This window comes from Danio rerio, chromosome 5, assembly GCF_049306965.1.
Source record: "Danio rerio strain Tuebingen ecotype United States chromosome 5, GRCz12tu, whole genome shotgun sequence".
NCBI lineage: Eukaryota > Metazoa > Chordata > Actinopteri > Cypriniformes > Danionidae > Danio > Danio rerio.
Window position 1 is genome coordinate 78,498,008 of NC_133180.1, and position 14,666 is coordinate 78,512,673.

At 39.0% G+C, this 14,666-nt stretch overlaps 2 protein-coding genes across 2 annotated transcripts; one reads left to right on the plus strand and one right to left on the minus strand.

Annotated features, from left to right (window-relative positions):
• Window positions 1-454: 454 nt before the first annotated feature.
• On the minus strand, window positions 455-7,344 carry spra (sepiapterin reductase a). Its single transcript, NM_001024430.2, has 3 exons — window positions 6,981-7,344; window positions 4,962-5,252; window positions 455-2,423 (listed from the first exon to the last, which is right to left on the minus strand). The coding sequence occupies exons 1-3, from the start codon at window positions 7,282-7,284 to the stop codon at window positions 2,233-2,235; spliced, it is 786 nt and encodes a 261-aa protein (NP_001019601.2). The 5' UTR covers window positions 7,285-7,344; the 3' UTR covers window positions 455-2,232.
• Window positions 7,345-8,081: 737 nt separating this feature from the next.
• On the plus strand, window positions 8,082-14,048 carry exosc2 (exosome component 2). Its single transcript, NM_001017572.2, has 9 exons — window positions 8,082-8,275; window positions 10,683-10,784; window positions 11,029-11,074; window positions 11,183-11,272; window positions 11,983-12,048; window positions 12,489-12,557; window positions 12,732-12,908; window positions 13,649-13,777; window positions 13,893-14,048. Exons 1-9 carry the CDS (start codon window positions 8,148-8,150, stop codon window positions 13,971-13,973), a joined length of 888 nt encoding a protein of 295 aa, NP_001017572.2. The 5' UTR covers window positions 8,082-8,147; the 3' UTR covers window positions 13,974-14,048.
• Window positions 14,049-14,666: the final 618 nt, after the last annotated feature.

A 14,666-nucleotide genomic window follows, 5' to 3' on the forward strand; every position in this document is an offset into this window, starting at 1 on the left:
CAGAGCATATTGGAGGTCACGAGTCACTGGCATTGTTATTTTGGTGGTCAAAGGCTGAAAAGTTTGTGATCCCCTGATCTAACACAACTTTTTTGTAAATGTTGTGTTTACATTCTCAAAAATAATCTACTTTCTAGGGGGCTAAATATTTTGTTGTGGTGCAAAAACTAAATAGCCTAAGGGGCCAAATAGTTTGTTGCAAACAATAAATAAATAAAAATCAAGAAATAAAATCCACCAAGAACTTAATAATTAATACATAAATAAGTTGATGTCTGAAGATGGTTCCTAAGAAGGCCATTATAATCTTCATTTCATTATTTCCATCTGCTGTGTGTAAATATGGCTTACAAACTTGATTGATTTTCAGAAGTGTACAAACAGCTGTGTGTGTGTGTGTGTGTGCTTCATCATTCACTTACAGCAGGAAAATTGGACATAATCAGCACAGACATGACAGAGAAGCAGCGCAGGAGCGCTTTTATTCATCTGACGTTACAGAAGTGTATTAAAGAACAAACAGGACATTAATGACAGCAAACATTCACAATTATTATCAATTTATACATTATTATATTTAATGAATCAAAGTACACATCATAAAACGCTTTGATTATAGAAAGAAAAATCTTAAAAAACATTAATAAAGTTTCGTATTATTAAGATATTATATATTAAGAATACCTACAGTTGAAGACAAAATTATTATCTCTCCTATGAAATATGTGTTCTTCTTCAAATATTCCCCAAATGATGTTGAACAGATTCAGGAATTGTTCACAGTGTTTCCTCTAATATTTGTTCTTTTGGAGAAAGTCTGATTAGTTTTATTTCAGCAAGAATGAAAGCGGTTTAAACCCGTTTTAAGGTCAACATTTTTAACCCCCTTCAGCAAAATTAGTGTTGGATTGTCAAAGATCCAGATCAAACCACTGTTATTTAATGACTTGCCTAATTACCCTAACTTTACCCTAATTAAGCCTTTAAATGTCACTTTAAGCTGCATACCAGTGTCTTGAAGAACATCTAGTCTAATTTTATGAGCTATGAGATAAGAGAAATCAGTTATTAGAGACGAGTTCTTAAATATATCACTTAAAAATCTGTTAAAGAGCACTTGGGGAAATATTTGAAAAATAATTAAAATAATAATAATTGTCTTCAATTGTGTATTTGGCTGGCAATTAAAAAAGGAATATAAAATGCTGAATACAACATCTGGAATTACGAAAGCTTTCATTTAAATTTAGAGCATTTGTCATTATTTTATAACGAAAGGCAGCAGATATATAATCAGTAAACAGTATATATTTGGTCCAGAACTCTCAGTCATCTGCAGTTCACTTTAATACCAAGGCACTGTAATCATGGGTTAATCATCATTAATCATAAACACACTCTGATGTTTACATAGATTCCTCAATGCATACTAATGTAAAACATTCTGAATCCTTTAATACACACTGTAAGTGCTCATACATTAATAATCACATTATATATCTATTGTCATACAATCTCATGTTTTAGTAACAAAATAGTAAAGAATTTAAAATGTAGAGTGTTTATTTGGCTAGCACACATAGTTAGTCTTGAGGTTAATAATTAACCTTCTGTAAAGCAGTTTATTTAGATAATATTTAAATATAAATTATCTGCTCTGGAGAAACTGTCTCACTCTGACTGGCTGAAATATGCTTAGCCACACCCCTTCAACTATCAGTTAGCTCCAAGTGAAATATGAGAGGCGGGGCTTATAAATAAAACTCCGCCCCTACTTAATATTCAGTTTTAGTTGGAAATGTCAACATACTGAAACAAAAATCTGCAGCAACTCACGACTCACACTTACTGATAATATGCAAATGAAAGGCTTACAATGCAGAAAAATGCTTCCGATTTTGAGTTTCTGTCTTGTTTCTAGTCCAAAATATCAATATAATTATTGAACCAAGAAGCATTTTCTAGACCAGCAAGCAATATAGTCTTGTTTTCAGAAATAATGAGTCAAAATGAAGAGAGATTATCCTTAAAACAAGCGAAGTATTAGCAATTATTTATATATATATATATATATATAATAGCAATTACTTGACTCCTGTACGAGAGACTCCTGTTCTGTCTCTGTGTGTGTTTTAGGAGTCTATTCTGTGTGTGTGTGAGAAAGTCTCCTATTGTGTGTGTTTGTCTGAGAGACTCCTTTTCTGTGTGTGAGTGTGTTTACGTGTCAGCGATCTACAGGTCATAGTAGTCCAGGTGTTCTCCGGAGCTGTACTTGTCCTCCAGCAGCACGCTCATCAGCTTCTGAATGGACTGATCGCAGGTCAGCAGCTGCCCGTTGGCATGCATCTGGCTGAAGGTGTTTCTCAGCTCAGAGTCTGCGCAGCTGCTCCGCGCCTCACGCTGCATATCTGTGTCTAGAGGACCTGCGGGAGTCACAGAGAAGATACACACAAACACTAGCTTTAGTTAGATTGTTGTTGTTTTCCAATACAATAAATCTGTTAATCTACAATTTGTAGTGGTGCTCAATCAATTTTGGTGGTTGCTCCTAATTTTTTGAAGTTGAGAATGCCAATGCTACCAAGTTAAAAAATTCCTTTCAAGCCATGTCAGAGTAAGCACACACACACACACACACACACACACACACACACACATCAGCTGAAGGCCTGAACGCCTCTGAGCATCAATCCCATGACGCGTGAAAGATCATGAGCTCAATAAATCACTTTCATAGTTGAATTTCTTCTCAAATCACCTCCAGTTTAGTTCATGTTTACCCTGATCAGAGCTGATAGCCAGAAAATAGTTTTATATTGATTATTTTAGCCATAAGTAGGGAGTAAAGTTCACATTAAAGCCTTCAGAGTCTCAATGCAAGTCTACAGTGTATATTCAATGTCTGATTATTCAGCTTTTTCACACTTTTAAATTTCTAATGATACATTTAAGTTAGTTTGCATTCATAATTAATAATATATCACCTTTAAGACCTCATTTGCATAGCAGACCTTGATCACTACTTAAAAAATGAACAAGCAAGTGTGACACGAAGATCACTGAAGGATGTGATAAATCTACAGAACATAATCTACAGAACATTCATTCATTCATTTTCTTGTCGGCTTAGTCCCTTTATTAATCTGGGGTTGCCACAGCGGAATGAACCGCCAACTTATCCAGCAAGTTTTTACGCAGCAGATGCCCTTCCAGCCGCAACCCATCACTGGAAAACATCCACACACACATTCACTACAGACAATTTAGCCTACCCAATTCACCTGTACCGCATGTGTTTGGACTGTGGGGGAAACCGGAGAACCCGGAGGAAACCCACGCAAACGCAGGGAGAACATGCAAACTCCACACGGAAACGCCAACTGACCCAGCCGAAGCTCAAATCAGCTACCTTCTTGCTTTGAGGCAACAGCACTACCTACTGCGCCACCCCCTTATTGAGTCATTTTGCTGAAAATATCAAGTTTTCTACGAAACAAGAATGAAATGATGGTGAAAACAGGAAAGTAAAATAATAAATTACTCTATTACAAATGTTCTTTTAAAACAGTTCATAAAGCCACATGCGAATTACATTCATTAATTTACCGTTACAATTTGGCATTAAATAAATTTACTAAAACATGCTTGGCTAAACAGACACCCAATTTTAACAAACCACTATAAATCAAATCAGAAAAGGCTGTATTACAATTTTATTTGAATGCAAAAACCTGACAAATGTCTAAAATGCAACACCTGAACTGTAGATTCAGCAACTGTACACAATAATGCTCTCTGTTCCTCTGAATTATTAAAAAATAATGTATAATATATTCCCTACTGAACGTGTTATAACTATTTTTGAATGATTTTACACACGTCTGCTTTAGGGAACTTCCAGAGCAAATGATCATATCAGATAATCAGGTCATAAAATAAAATGTTCCTTATCTGATTGAGCAGTGAGATTTCGATCATGCTCTACTTTTATCTGCCAGCCAGGAAAATAATCACGCCTGGTATTTTAATATGCCATTGGTATCACAAGAAGATCCAAGACAAATCCTTCTTTTAGTCCACCAGATGTGGTTTGGTTCTCCTGATTATTTCATGACCGCACCATCACATTGTTTACATGGTGCTTTAAAACGTAATGGCAAAAATCAGTTTTGAGATTTAAAATACAATAGTGATACATTGCTCACGGTTATTACTGAAAGCTCTGGTGTGTTCACATTCAGTTCAGTTCTATTGGTTTCTTTAGTCTGGACTAAATAAATGCCAAATGCATCCTGGCTTGCTTAACACTGACTTACCTGCAAGCTCAAACCTAATTGTGTGCTGCTGTGAGCTGGGGTGAATGTACTCATTGTGCAAGTGCATGACACCATTATTATCAGTTATGGCTTAATAAACTGTGCATAATGAGTGCCTGTGTAATGTGTGCTTTTATTAATGTTCTGGTCTTGTTTTGGAAGTGGCCATCTGCTGTATTGAAAAACTGTTACTATGATGAAAATGAAGCAGGGCTCTCATTTATAAAACTGCATAGAAACGAATGCACATCGGAATGAACCGACAACTATTCCAGCATGTTTTACACAGCGGATGCCCTTTCAACCGCAACCCAGTACTGGGAAACACCCATACACACGCTGTCAGTTTAGTCATCAGTTCCCCTATAGCGCATGTGTTTGGACTGTGGGGAAAACCGGAGCACCCGGAAGAAACCCACGCCAACACGGGGAGAACATGCAAACTCCACACAGAAACTGACCCAGCCGAGACTCAAACCAGCAACCTTCTTGCTGTGATGCCACAGTGCAAAACCACTGAGCAAAACCCTCAGTTCCTGCTAAAAATGCAGAAATAACGCTGAGAGAAGTGTAGTGCAGTAATCCACATAACAATAGGTGGACGAAAACACAGCTAATATTCTCACCATGATGCTCATTATGTACCTGGAGCGTAGTTCAGCACTCGGAGCTCCGGCTCCTCCTCTGCGAGGACGCGGAACATCATGTCGCGTGCCGCCTTGCCGCTGCAGTACTGAACCCAGGTGGGGAAAGGCCGGAGTGCACACAGCGAGCTGATGTTCACGATGACGCGGGTCAGCCCGGAGCGCTTCGGGTATGTGCGGAGGACTCCCGCCGTCAGACAGAGGGCGGAGCTTACATTCAGCGACAGGTATGAGTTCAGCTCTTCCATATTGGTGAAATCACGACAGTAACGAGACACATCACCGAGAGAAGCTGCAGGACACACAGCAGCAGAATATCAATCGCTTATACAAAGTCAAGAGGACAGATAAAGCAGTGTTTCCCAAACCTGTTCCTAGAGGCACACCACCAACAGTGCATATTGTCAACGTCTGCCTTATTCTGATGAGCTGATTCAGGTGTGTTTGATTAGGACGAGGTATAAAATGTGAACTGTTTGTGTGCCTTCAGGAACAGAGTTGGGAAACACGGAGTTAGAGAACAGAAAAGTTATGGAGTAAAAGTTCCAGCAGTTCCAGCGTTATGGATGTGACATTTGCAGTAAAATCTCAAAACATAAATCGACAGAGGAAGTATATGTTAACATTATATTGAAACATATGTTTATATTTTTCAAAACAACATGGCCAGAGTTGTGGGAGCAGAAAAATACCAATTTTATATTTTAAATTAGGGAAATATACATGCGTTATGGATGTGACAAAAAAAGTCCAAGTTTGCAGTATACAACATACTTTGTAGAAATTCTGTGAATTAAACTGCAATCAAAAGGATAAGAGTTGGCTCACTATAGAACAACCATGATTGATTTTATTTGGTTTTAGATTTTTGCATTTATGAGGAAAAAGCTTTGTTATGGATGTGACATCTCTCCATTATGGATGTGACGGATGAGCAATGTGACTTTGGTAAATCAAATATAATAGTTTGAAAACACAGACAATTACATTTTTGAGTATTTTTAAAGCACTGTAAAATACAAACACACACACACAAAAAACGCAGAAACAGGTTTACTCTTTTGGCAAAATATATAAAGAAATATATTTAGATGTATATATAAATATATATATGGAAGAGATCTTAGTCCAGCACTTATAAAACTCAAGCACTTTAGGAACATTTGTTGTCCTTCCTTGTGCAAGGTTTAAGTTATTTCATCACGGGGTAACATTTAACTTTACAGAGATGTTACGTTTCCTCACACCAAGTAATGATTTCAAAACAATCTCTATACAACACTAAATGTATCCACAGACATAAACAACCGAAACAATCACATCAACAAACCATTGAGATAACAAAGGATATATTATACATTGAATGCTTACCACTGAACTGAGGTTTAGACATGCCTTTCTCTTTGGTCTGTAGACAAGCGGTTTCACGTTACGTTAGGCTCACCTTATGTCAGGTATTCAATAATAAAAAATAAATTTTACGTTACATGGAATTATTCGATAACAAGACGAGAAAGTATAGCTATAGTGAGTCAGGCCGTTACAAAACGACGGTTGATTTTTAAATGAAGGTTTTGACCGTTAGAATTTAGGCGCGCAGAACAGAAATTCAAATAAATGTGAGGTTTTGATGCCATCTAACGTTCCTCATTATTACTGAGTAAATCATTTATGACTATTTTAATATTTAACTAATTATTCCACATCTTGATTAATTTAAAATTTTCATAAATGCTGTATTTACAAATTTAGTTCTGTAATTCTGCAAAATATAGCTCATGAATTACATGAAAACAAACATCAAACATACAAAACAAATCAAATCATAAAGGTTATGTATGTTTTTTTTTTTGTTTTTTTTTTTTACGTGTCCCCTCTTGAAGTTCTGGGAAAGTTGTTTTATGGTTGGAAAAAAAGTTAAATCTAAAAAGAATTCGCAAAACGTTATCTTTGGCTTTAAAAAACTAACGTTAACAGGAATCAAAATCTAACGTTAAGGGAACGTTGAGTGTTCTCTGACCGGCGTTATGGAAGAGCAGCAGGTGCTGGATGTCCGGCTGGATATCTCTGGTCTCGGCAATGAGTTTTTCCACTCCTGCTTCACAGCCCAAATCCACCGGGACGCAGCGGACGGTGAGGCCGGTCTCCCCGCGGGTCAGCGCGCTCTTCAGCTCCAGCAGCTGCTCCTCCGACCGAGCCGCGAGCACCAGTACTGAGCCCGGAGATACACGTGCCGCCACCGACAGAGCCAGAGCTCGGCCGAAGCCCCGGGATGCCCCGGTGATGATGACCAGTGCTTTCCCGAATCCCGAAGCCGTGCTCATGATTCCCCAAGGACTGACGAGAAGAGCTGCCGAAGAACCGGAGAGTTCAGCATCGATTAGTCACGCCTCCGGAAGACACGAGAGACCCCGCCCACTTTATGGTTTATTAATAAAATAATAAACTGTGAAATAGAAAATTTATGACTCCAGGAATACACAAAAGAGTAAATATAAAACAAAACAATAGACAAATGAGTGAAAATAACAAACAATACTGTAAATGGGGTTAAAAGAATGCTAAAAACATCAAGAAATAATTAAAGAATCAGAACAGTGATAAATATATATACAATAAATCTATACAAATTTATATTAATAAATATATACAAATTTAAACAATTTACTAGATACAGTAAATATCTAGGCCACGAGATCAATTCACACAATAAAACAATACATAAAAGATATTTAGGTGTATGAAAATGTGTAAATAGTAACAAATATAATAATAAATATAATAATAATAATAATAATAATAAACATAATAATACATGATTATTTATATAATCTCATTCTTTTAAGAACCTGTGTTTACACAATAAAAGAATAACAAAAATAAATGTAGAAAGCAAATTGGTTCTGAAAAGTATAAAATTATTTTGTTAGAGCATATAATGTTAACTTAATGTTTTAATGTATTAAAGTTTTGCTATATTGTCATTTAAAATGTTAAATATAAAAAGTCTCTTAATTCTCGTTACAAAATAAAACCTCACACATTGTATAACACGAACTTAAATCGTTATTTAATGACCAAATTCAGATGATTAGATGCTCAAACCGAACACGAACACAGTCGGGCTTTTATTATGAAGTGGAGCCGTGCTCGCCGCCATATTGCCCGGCTATAGTGTTGTTGAAGCATGGCGGTGGAGATGCGGCTTCCAGCGGTTCACAAACACGTTTCCCTGAAAACAGGACAGAGTTCCCGCGAAGACAAACACCTGGTTGTGCCTGGAGATGTGATCACCTCCGACACGGGCTTCATGAGGTACACAGACATTAATAACTGGTATTAACTGAGCTGTTGTAGAATAAATGTGTGTGTGTGTGTGTGTGTGTGTGTGTGTGTGTGTGTGTGTGTGTGTGTGTGTGTGTGTGTGTGTGTGTGTGTGTGTGTGTGTGTGTGTGTGTGTGTGTGTGTGTGTGTGTGTGTGTGTGTGTGTGTGTGTGTGTGTGTGTGTGTGTGTGTGTGTGTGTGTGTGGAGTGAACTCGTTGAGACCTGCAGTCTGTCAGTCTGTAGCGGACTTGATTGAGAACTCAAGTTAGTGTATGTAGTGTATTTGTTCAGTGTTGGAGAAAGTTACTTTACTGACAGACTCTTCTGGAAAGTAACTAGTTGCGTTACTTTTTACGGTGACGCGTTACGTTACTTTTAAAATACATTATTTACATGTGTATTGATTGAGGTAAAGTTGGTTTGTATTTGCACGTTCGTTCATTTTTGAACGGTGATAACTTGTGACACGTTGCCTGTATTGTACTTTGAGTATTCGGTCTGAAATCGCATGTAGTTTGACTTAAAAACAACATCAGCACTATTTAATTGACTGTAAACAATGTTGTACTCTGATAGTCATTGGCTGCTGATATGAGTTCATTATTAAAATTTGTAAAGATTACTTTTTTGAAACTGTATTATTAAGAAGAAAGTCTGAATGTGCCAATATAAAACCCACTTTACCTCAATTGTGGATTGCTGTAGCAAAGTAATGCTTCACAACTCTGAAAAATCAGTCATCAGATATAAATACTAGAAAGATTTTAAATGATATATTATTTGATAAAAGTGCTCTATGTTTAGACTGTAATATTATGCTTTAAAAATGCAACCGCAAACATTCCCACAGGTTGTAGGGTTAAGGATTAAAACTTGTTTAAATGGCCTTTCCAGCGATTATATAGTTTGTCATGATTAGATTAGTATTTAAATGCAGTATAGTGAATTAAACTTAATCGTCCTGCCACTGAGACGTTGATTGTTAATGGGTTAAAACAGAACCTCTAATGTGCCAGTAAAACATTTCAATAGCATTGACTAACAAAGTCACCAAAACAGAACTTCACAGTCTGCATAAGAAGTCCATGCTTTATAAACGTCAGGGACTAGTATCATAGAGTTGTAATGATAGGATAAAGTCTGCATGAGAGCGATTATGCATTATGGATGTGACATTTTAACAGTGCTGTAAAATACAAGCCTACTCAAAACACCGGGAAAGGGTTTGGTGTTTTTGTGAAGAATGTATTTGTTTATTTTATGGCAAGGTTGACATTTGCATGGAATTGCTCAAAATCTAAAAGGTCCAAGACAAGTCTAATATTATTACTGATGTGTCTAGCTCTTACAAAGCCGGACTGTGTCTCCACAATCAGCTGACTGATTCTTTATCTTTAATCTGTTAGGAAATATCAAAAATAAATTTATCGTCAACAGTGATGAGCGTGATGGACACCAATTATCGGTTTGGGAACACCTCGTTTCATTGATGATGTCTTGTCTTGTCTATTAGATCAATGCATTCATTATACATCCAAAGCAAAGGGTTTTTAATTAATTTGTGGAAAGAGCATACCAATCTTGACGGATAATCCATCATTGCTGGGAGATTTACCTTTCTTCATGGACGATTCGAACTTTCTCCAAGGTCAAATTGGAATCAGAGTATATTAAATTCAGAACTGGATCATGCGTTTCCATTTTATTTACAAAAACAATCCTTACATTATCTGTCAAAAGCAGAAGTGTAAATGTTTTACTAAAAATCTGTAACAAAATTAACTATTAATTAATTTCCGAGTGCCCCAACTTTCTCTTTTTGCGTGCACTCTTGCGTGTCTATATCTGAAATAATAAACCTGAGCTCATGGTGAGAACTTGTGTGTGATTATTAAAGTATTTTTCACATCCATTTAGAAATGGCCAAACATGAAAGTCAAGCTTAAACAGCAATGTTAATATGGCTTAATAAATGTTTTATAGCAGTCTAGGAATAGAATCATAGCTTGTGATGTTTATAGTCTGCATAATCGAAAAGGTCTAAAAAACTGTAATATTATTACTGATGTGTCTAGCTCCTACAAAGCCGGACTGTGTTTCAGCAATCAGCTGAAATCTTTAATCTGTTAGCAAATATCAAGGCTAAAATTTTATTGTCAATAGTGATGAGCGTGATTGCACGCTAATTATCTAAATTTTAGATCAATGCATTCATTATACATCCAAAGCAAAGGCTTTAATTAATTAGTAGAAAGAGCATATAAATGTGCCGGTCAATCCATCATCGCTGGGGTGAAACAAGAGCCCTTTAAATTTTGCTTTACTGTCTTATTGAATGTGAAATTCCAATTGTGCGAAGATAAAAACCGTTTTCATCTGACTTCACCTCGTCCTCAGGGGTCACGGCACCTACATGGATGAAGACAGACTCACCGCTTCAGTGGCAGGACAGGTGGAGCGAGTCAACAAACTCATCTGTGTGAAACCGCTGAAGACCAGGTGCACACTGACTTACACTAACGCCACAGCACAGGTCTCAAACTAAATTCCTGGAGGGCCGCAGCTCTGCACAATGTGCCCCAACCCTGATCAACTGTGTTTGATTGGCTTGGAGCAAAACTGTGCAGAGCTGCGGCCCTCCAGGAGTTAGAGACCTGTGCACTACAGTATAGCACACTGCACTTCACTAATGTATAATGCTGTGGTAATACTGTGTTCTAGATGTGATGTTCTCCTCCTGCAGGTATAACGGAGAGGTGGGTGATGTGGTTGTGGGCAGAATCACTGAGGTCAGTGGTGTTCAGTAGTTTATGTATAAAATCTCTCGTTGTTGTTGTTGATGATGATGATGATGATGATGATGATGATGATGATGATGTGCATCTCTAAATGTTAAGGTGCAGCAGAAGCGATGGAAAGTGGAGACTAACTCGCGTCTGGATTCAGTGCTGCTGCTGTCGGCGGTCAATCTGCCTGGAGGAGAGCTGGTGAGCTGGCAACACGCATTCAAGGGGCAGTTCACACACAACTCAGTTACAATACTTTAATGAATGCTCCCGCACTCTCTACCATTAACTATAGTGGACTGATAAATACCCCGCAGTTGGCTTGTTTGTTTATATTATTATAGTTGTTGTGTTACCATAGCAACTGTAGAATTACCACATCAGAGCAATTACTATTGTGGTTGTGTTACCATAGCAACTGTAGAATGGCCACAACAGATCAATTACTATAGTTGTTGTGTTACCATAGCAACTGTAGAATCACCACAACAGATCAATTACTGTAGTTGTTTTGTTACCATAGCAACTGTAAAATCACCACAACAGAACAATTACTTTTGTGTTTGTGTTACCATAGCAACTGTAGAATCACCACAACAGATCAATTACTATTGAGGTTGTGCTACCATAGCAACTGTAGAATGGCCACAACAGATCAATGACTATTGTGGTTGTGTTACCATAGCAACTGTAGAATCAGCACAAAAGATCAATTACTATAGTTGTTGTGTTACCATAGCAACTGTAGAATCACCACAACAGATCAATCACTATTGTGGTGTTACCATAGCAACTGTAGAATCACCACAATAGATCAATTACTGTAGTTGTTTTGTTATTATAGCAACTGTAGAATCACCACAACAGATCAATTACTATTGTGTGTGTGTGTGTGTGTGTTTTTTTCTCAGAGACGTCGTTCCACGCAGGATGAGCTGGCCATGAGGGATTATCTGCAGGAAGGAGATCTCATCAGTGTATCCTCCACATTTACCGCATCAGACATTCATCATCCCTGGATATACAAACAGTGTTCTTACTGTAAAAATACAGTCATTTAAAATAGGTATCAGCATTGAAAGAAAGCTGAAATATATAATAAAAATGTTAGCTTTCTTTCAATGCTAATACCTATTATAAATGACTGTAAAATATGACCTTTTTTATTAGTGCTTGTTTAATAAATACATTTATATTTGAGTTTTGGAAATAAAAAGTCATTAATATTAGCACTTATTTGTCTAATTTAGCATGAATCATTTTTCCAGCCTTATTTATTTTTGTTAGTAAACCTATAACTAGGCATTACCTGGGAAAAATAAAATATAATATTTGCAAAATAGATCAAATGTCACAGGAGGCTAATAATTCTGTCTTCATCTGTATATATTCTACTGTATTCTTTAACGTGTGTAAGGCGGAGGTTCAGTCGATCTTCTCGGACGGCGCTCTCTCTCTGCACACGCGCAGTCTGAAGTACGGCAAGGTGAGCGTGTAGAGCCTTATATACTGTGCTGAGTCCCCCAGATTTCTCTGTTACAGTAATCCTCTCTCCAGAGCGCTCTACTGTCCTCTCTCAGTGCAGACACCGTAGATCAGTCAGAACCAGTCAAACCCATCTAACAACACTGAAGAGCTGCTGGTCTGGGTTGTTTTTCAGCTGGGTCAGGGTGTGCTGGTGTATGTGTCTCCGTCGCTGGTGAAGAGGCAGAAGACACACTTCCACAATCTGCCCTGCGGAGCGTCGCTGATCCTGGGGAACAATGGATACGTGTGGCTGAGTCCCACACCGGCACTGCAGGAGGAGCAGGCCGGAGGATTCTACACCAGCATGGAGGTGTGTGTGTGTGTGAGAGAGAGAGAGAGAGAGAGAGAGAGAGAGAGAGAAAGAAAGAGAGAGAGAGAGAGAGATTAGCATTGTGTGTGTGGGATTGATTGTGGGAATGGATGTGCGTGTGTGCGCGCGCGCGTGTGTGTGTGTGTGCGCGCGCGTGTGTGTGTGTGTGTGTGTGCGCGCGTGTGTGTGTGTGCATGCATGCATATGCGTGAGTGTATGCATGCATGCTTGTGTAGGTAAGTGGGCGTGTGTGTTTGGGATAGTGTGTGTGTGGGATTAGCATTGTGTGTGTGTGTGTGTGTGTGTTTGGGATAGGGTGTGTGTGTGGGATTGATTGTGGGAATGGATGTGCATGTGTGTGTGTGTGTGCGCGCGCGCGCGCGTGCTTGTGCTTGTGCTTGTGCTTGTGCTTGTGCTTGTGCGTGTGCGTGTGCGTGTGCGTGTGCGTGTGCGTGTGCGTGTGCGTGTGCGTGTGTGTGTGTGTGTGTGTGTGTGTGTGTGTGTGTGTGTGTGCGCGCGCGTGCATATACGTGAGTGTATGCATGCATGCATGCATGTGTGGGTAAGTGGGTGTGTGTGTGTTTGGGATAGTGTGTGTGTGAATGATTGGGTGTGTGTGTCTGTACTGGTTTTGGTGGTTTACAGGGACAGAAATGTGTATAATGTTGTGTGTGATCTAAATATAACAACTTGTGCGCGTGTGTGTGTGTGTGTGTGTGTTTGTGTGTGCGTGCGCGCAGCCTGTGTCTCTGTCGGATCGTGAGGTGGTCTCTAGGCTCAGGAACTGTCTCCTGGCTCTGGCCAATCAGAAGGTGCTGCTGTTCGACACCAGTGTGCTGTACTGCTATGAGGCGTCACTGCAACACCAGGTCTCAACACACGTCTGTCTGTCTGTCTGTCTGTCGCTTTGACTGTCTGACAGTCTGTCTGTCTCTAAGCGTGTGTGTGCAGCTCTTCATTCTCAGTATCTTTGCTGTTCTCCAGATTAAAGACATCCTGAAGCCGGAGATCATGGAGGAGATTGTTCTGGAAACACGGCAGCGTCTGATGGAGCATGAAGGCTGAAACACCGCTCTATATATAATGCATATAACACACACCACATTATTCATATTTTGTAATAAATTTGTTATAACACCCAAAGCGTGTGTGTGCGTGTGCGTGTGTGTGTGTGTGTGTGTGTGTGTGTGTGTGTGTGTGTGTGTGTGTGTGTGTGTGTGTGTGTGTGTGTGTGTGTGTGTTGATCATTCTCTCAACCTGAAGAGTGCTGGAGAAACACACATTGACTTTCATCGTCTTTATTCCTGCTATTGAAGGCAGCGGCAGCATTCTTCAGAGTATCTTATTTTGTATTCGACAGAAGAAACCCATAGGTGTTTAGAAGCAGAGCAAATGAGGATTAGGGTGGAACGGTGGCTCAGTGGTGTCGCACTGTGTGCTCACAGCAAGAAGGTCTCTGGTTTGAGTCTCGGCTGGGTCAGTTGGTGTTTCTGTGTGGAGTTTGCATGTTCTCCCCGTGTTGGTGAGGGTTTCCTCCGGGTGCTCCGGTTTCCCCCACAGTCCAAACACATGCGCTATAGGGGAACTGATCAACTACACTGGCTGTAGTGTATGAGTGTGTGTGTGTGAATGAGTGTGTATGGGTGTTTCCCAGCCCTGGGTTGCAACTGAAAGGGCATCCGCTGTGTAAAACACATGCTGGAATAGTTGGTGATTCATTTCACTATGGCGACCTCTGATATATAAGGGACTAAGATG

Bases quoted from the DNA above. Each gene is read 5' to 3' on its own strand.
- exosc2 (NM_001017572.2), top strand. From the start codon at position 8,148: ATGGCGGTGGAGATGCGGCTTCCAGCGGTTCACAAACACGTTTCCCTG. The intron at 11,273-11,982 runs GTGAGCTGGCAA...TTTTTTTCTCAG, and splicing joins ATCTGCCTGGAGGAGAGCTG to AGACGTCGTTCCACGCAGGA. The intron at 12,558-12,731 runs GTGAGCGTGTAG...GTTGTTTTTCAG, and splicing joins GCAGTCTGAAGTACGGCAAG to CTGGGTCAGGGTGTGCTGGT.
- spra (NM_001024430.2), bottom strand. From the start codon at position 7,284: ATGAGCACGGCTTCGGGATTCGGGAAAGCACTGGTCATCATCACCGGG. The intron at 5,253-6,980 runs GTCAGAGAACAC...TGTGTCCTGCAG, and splicing joins GCTGCTCTTCCATAACGCCG to CTTCTCTCGGTGATGTGTCT. The intron at 2,424-4,961 runs GTACATAATGAG...TGACTCCCGCAG, and splicing joins AGTGCTGAACTACGCTCCAG to GTCCTCTAGACACAGATATG.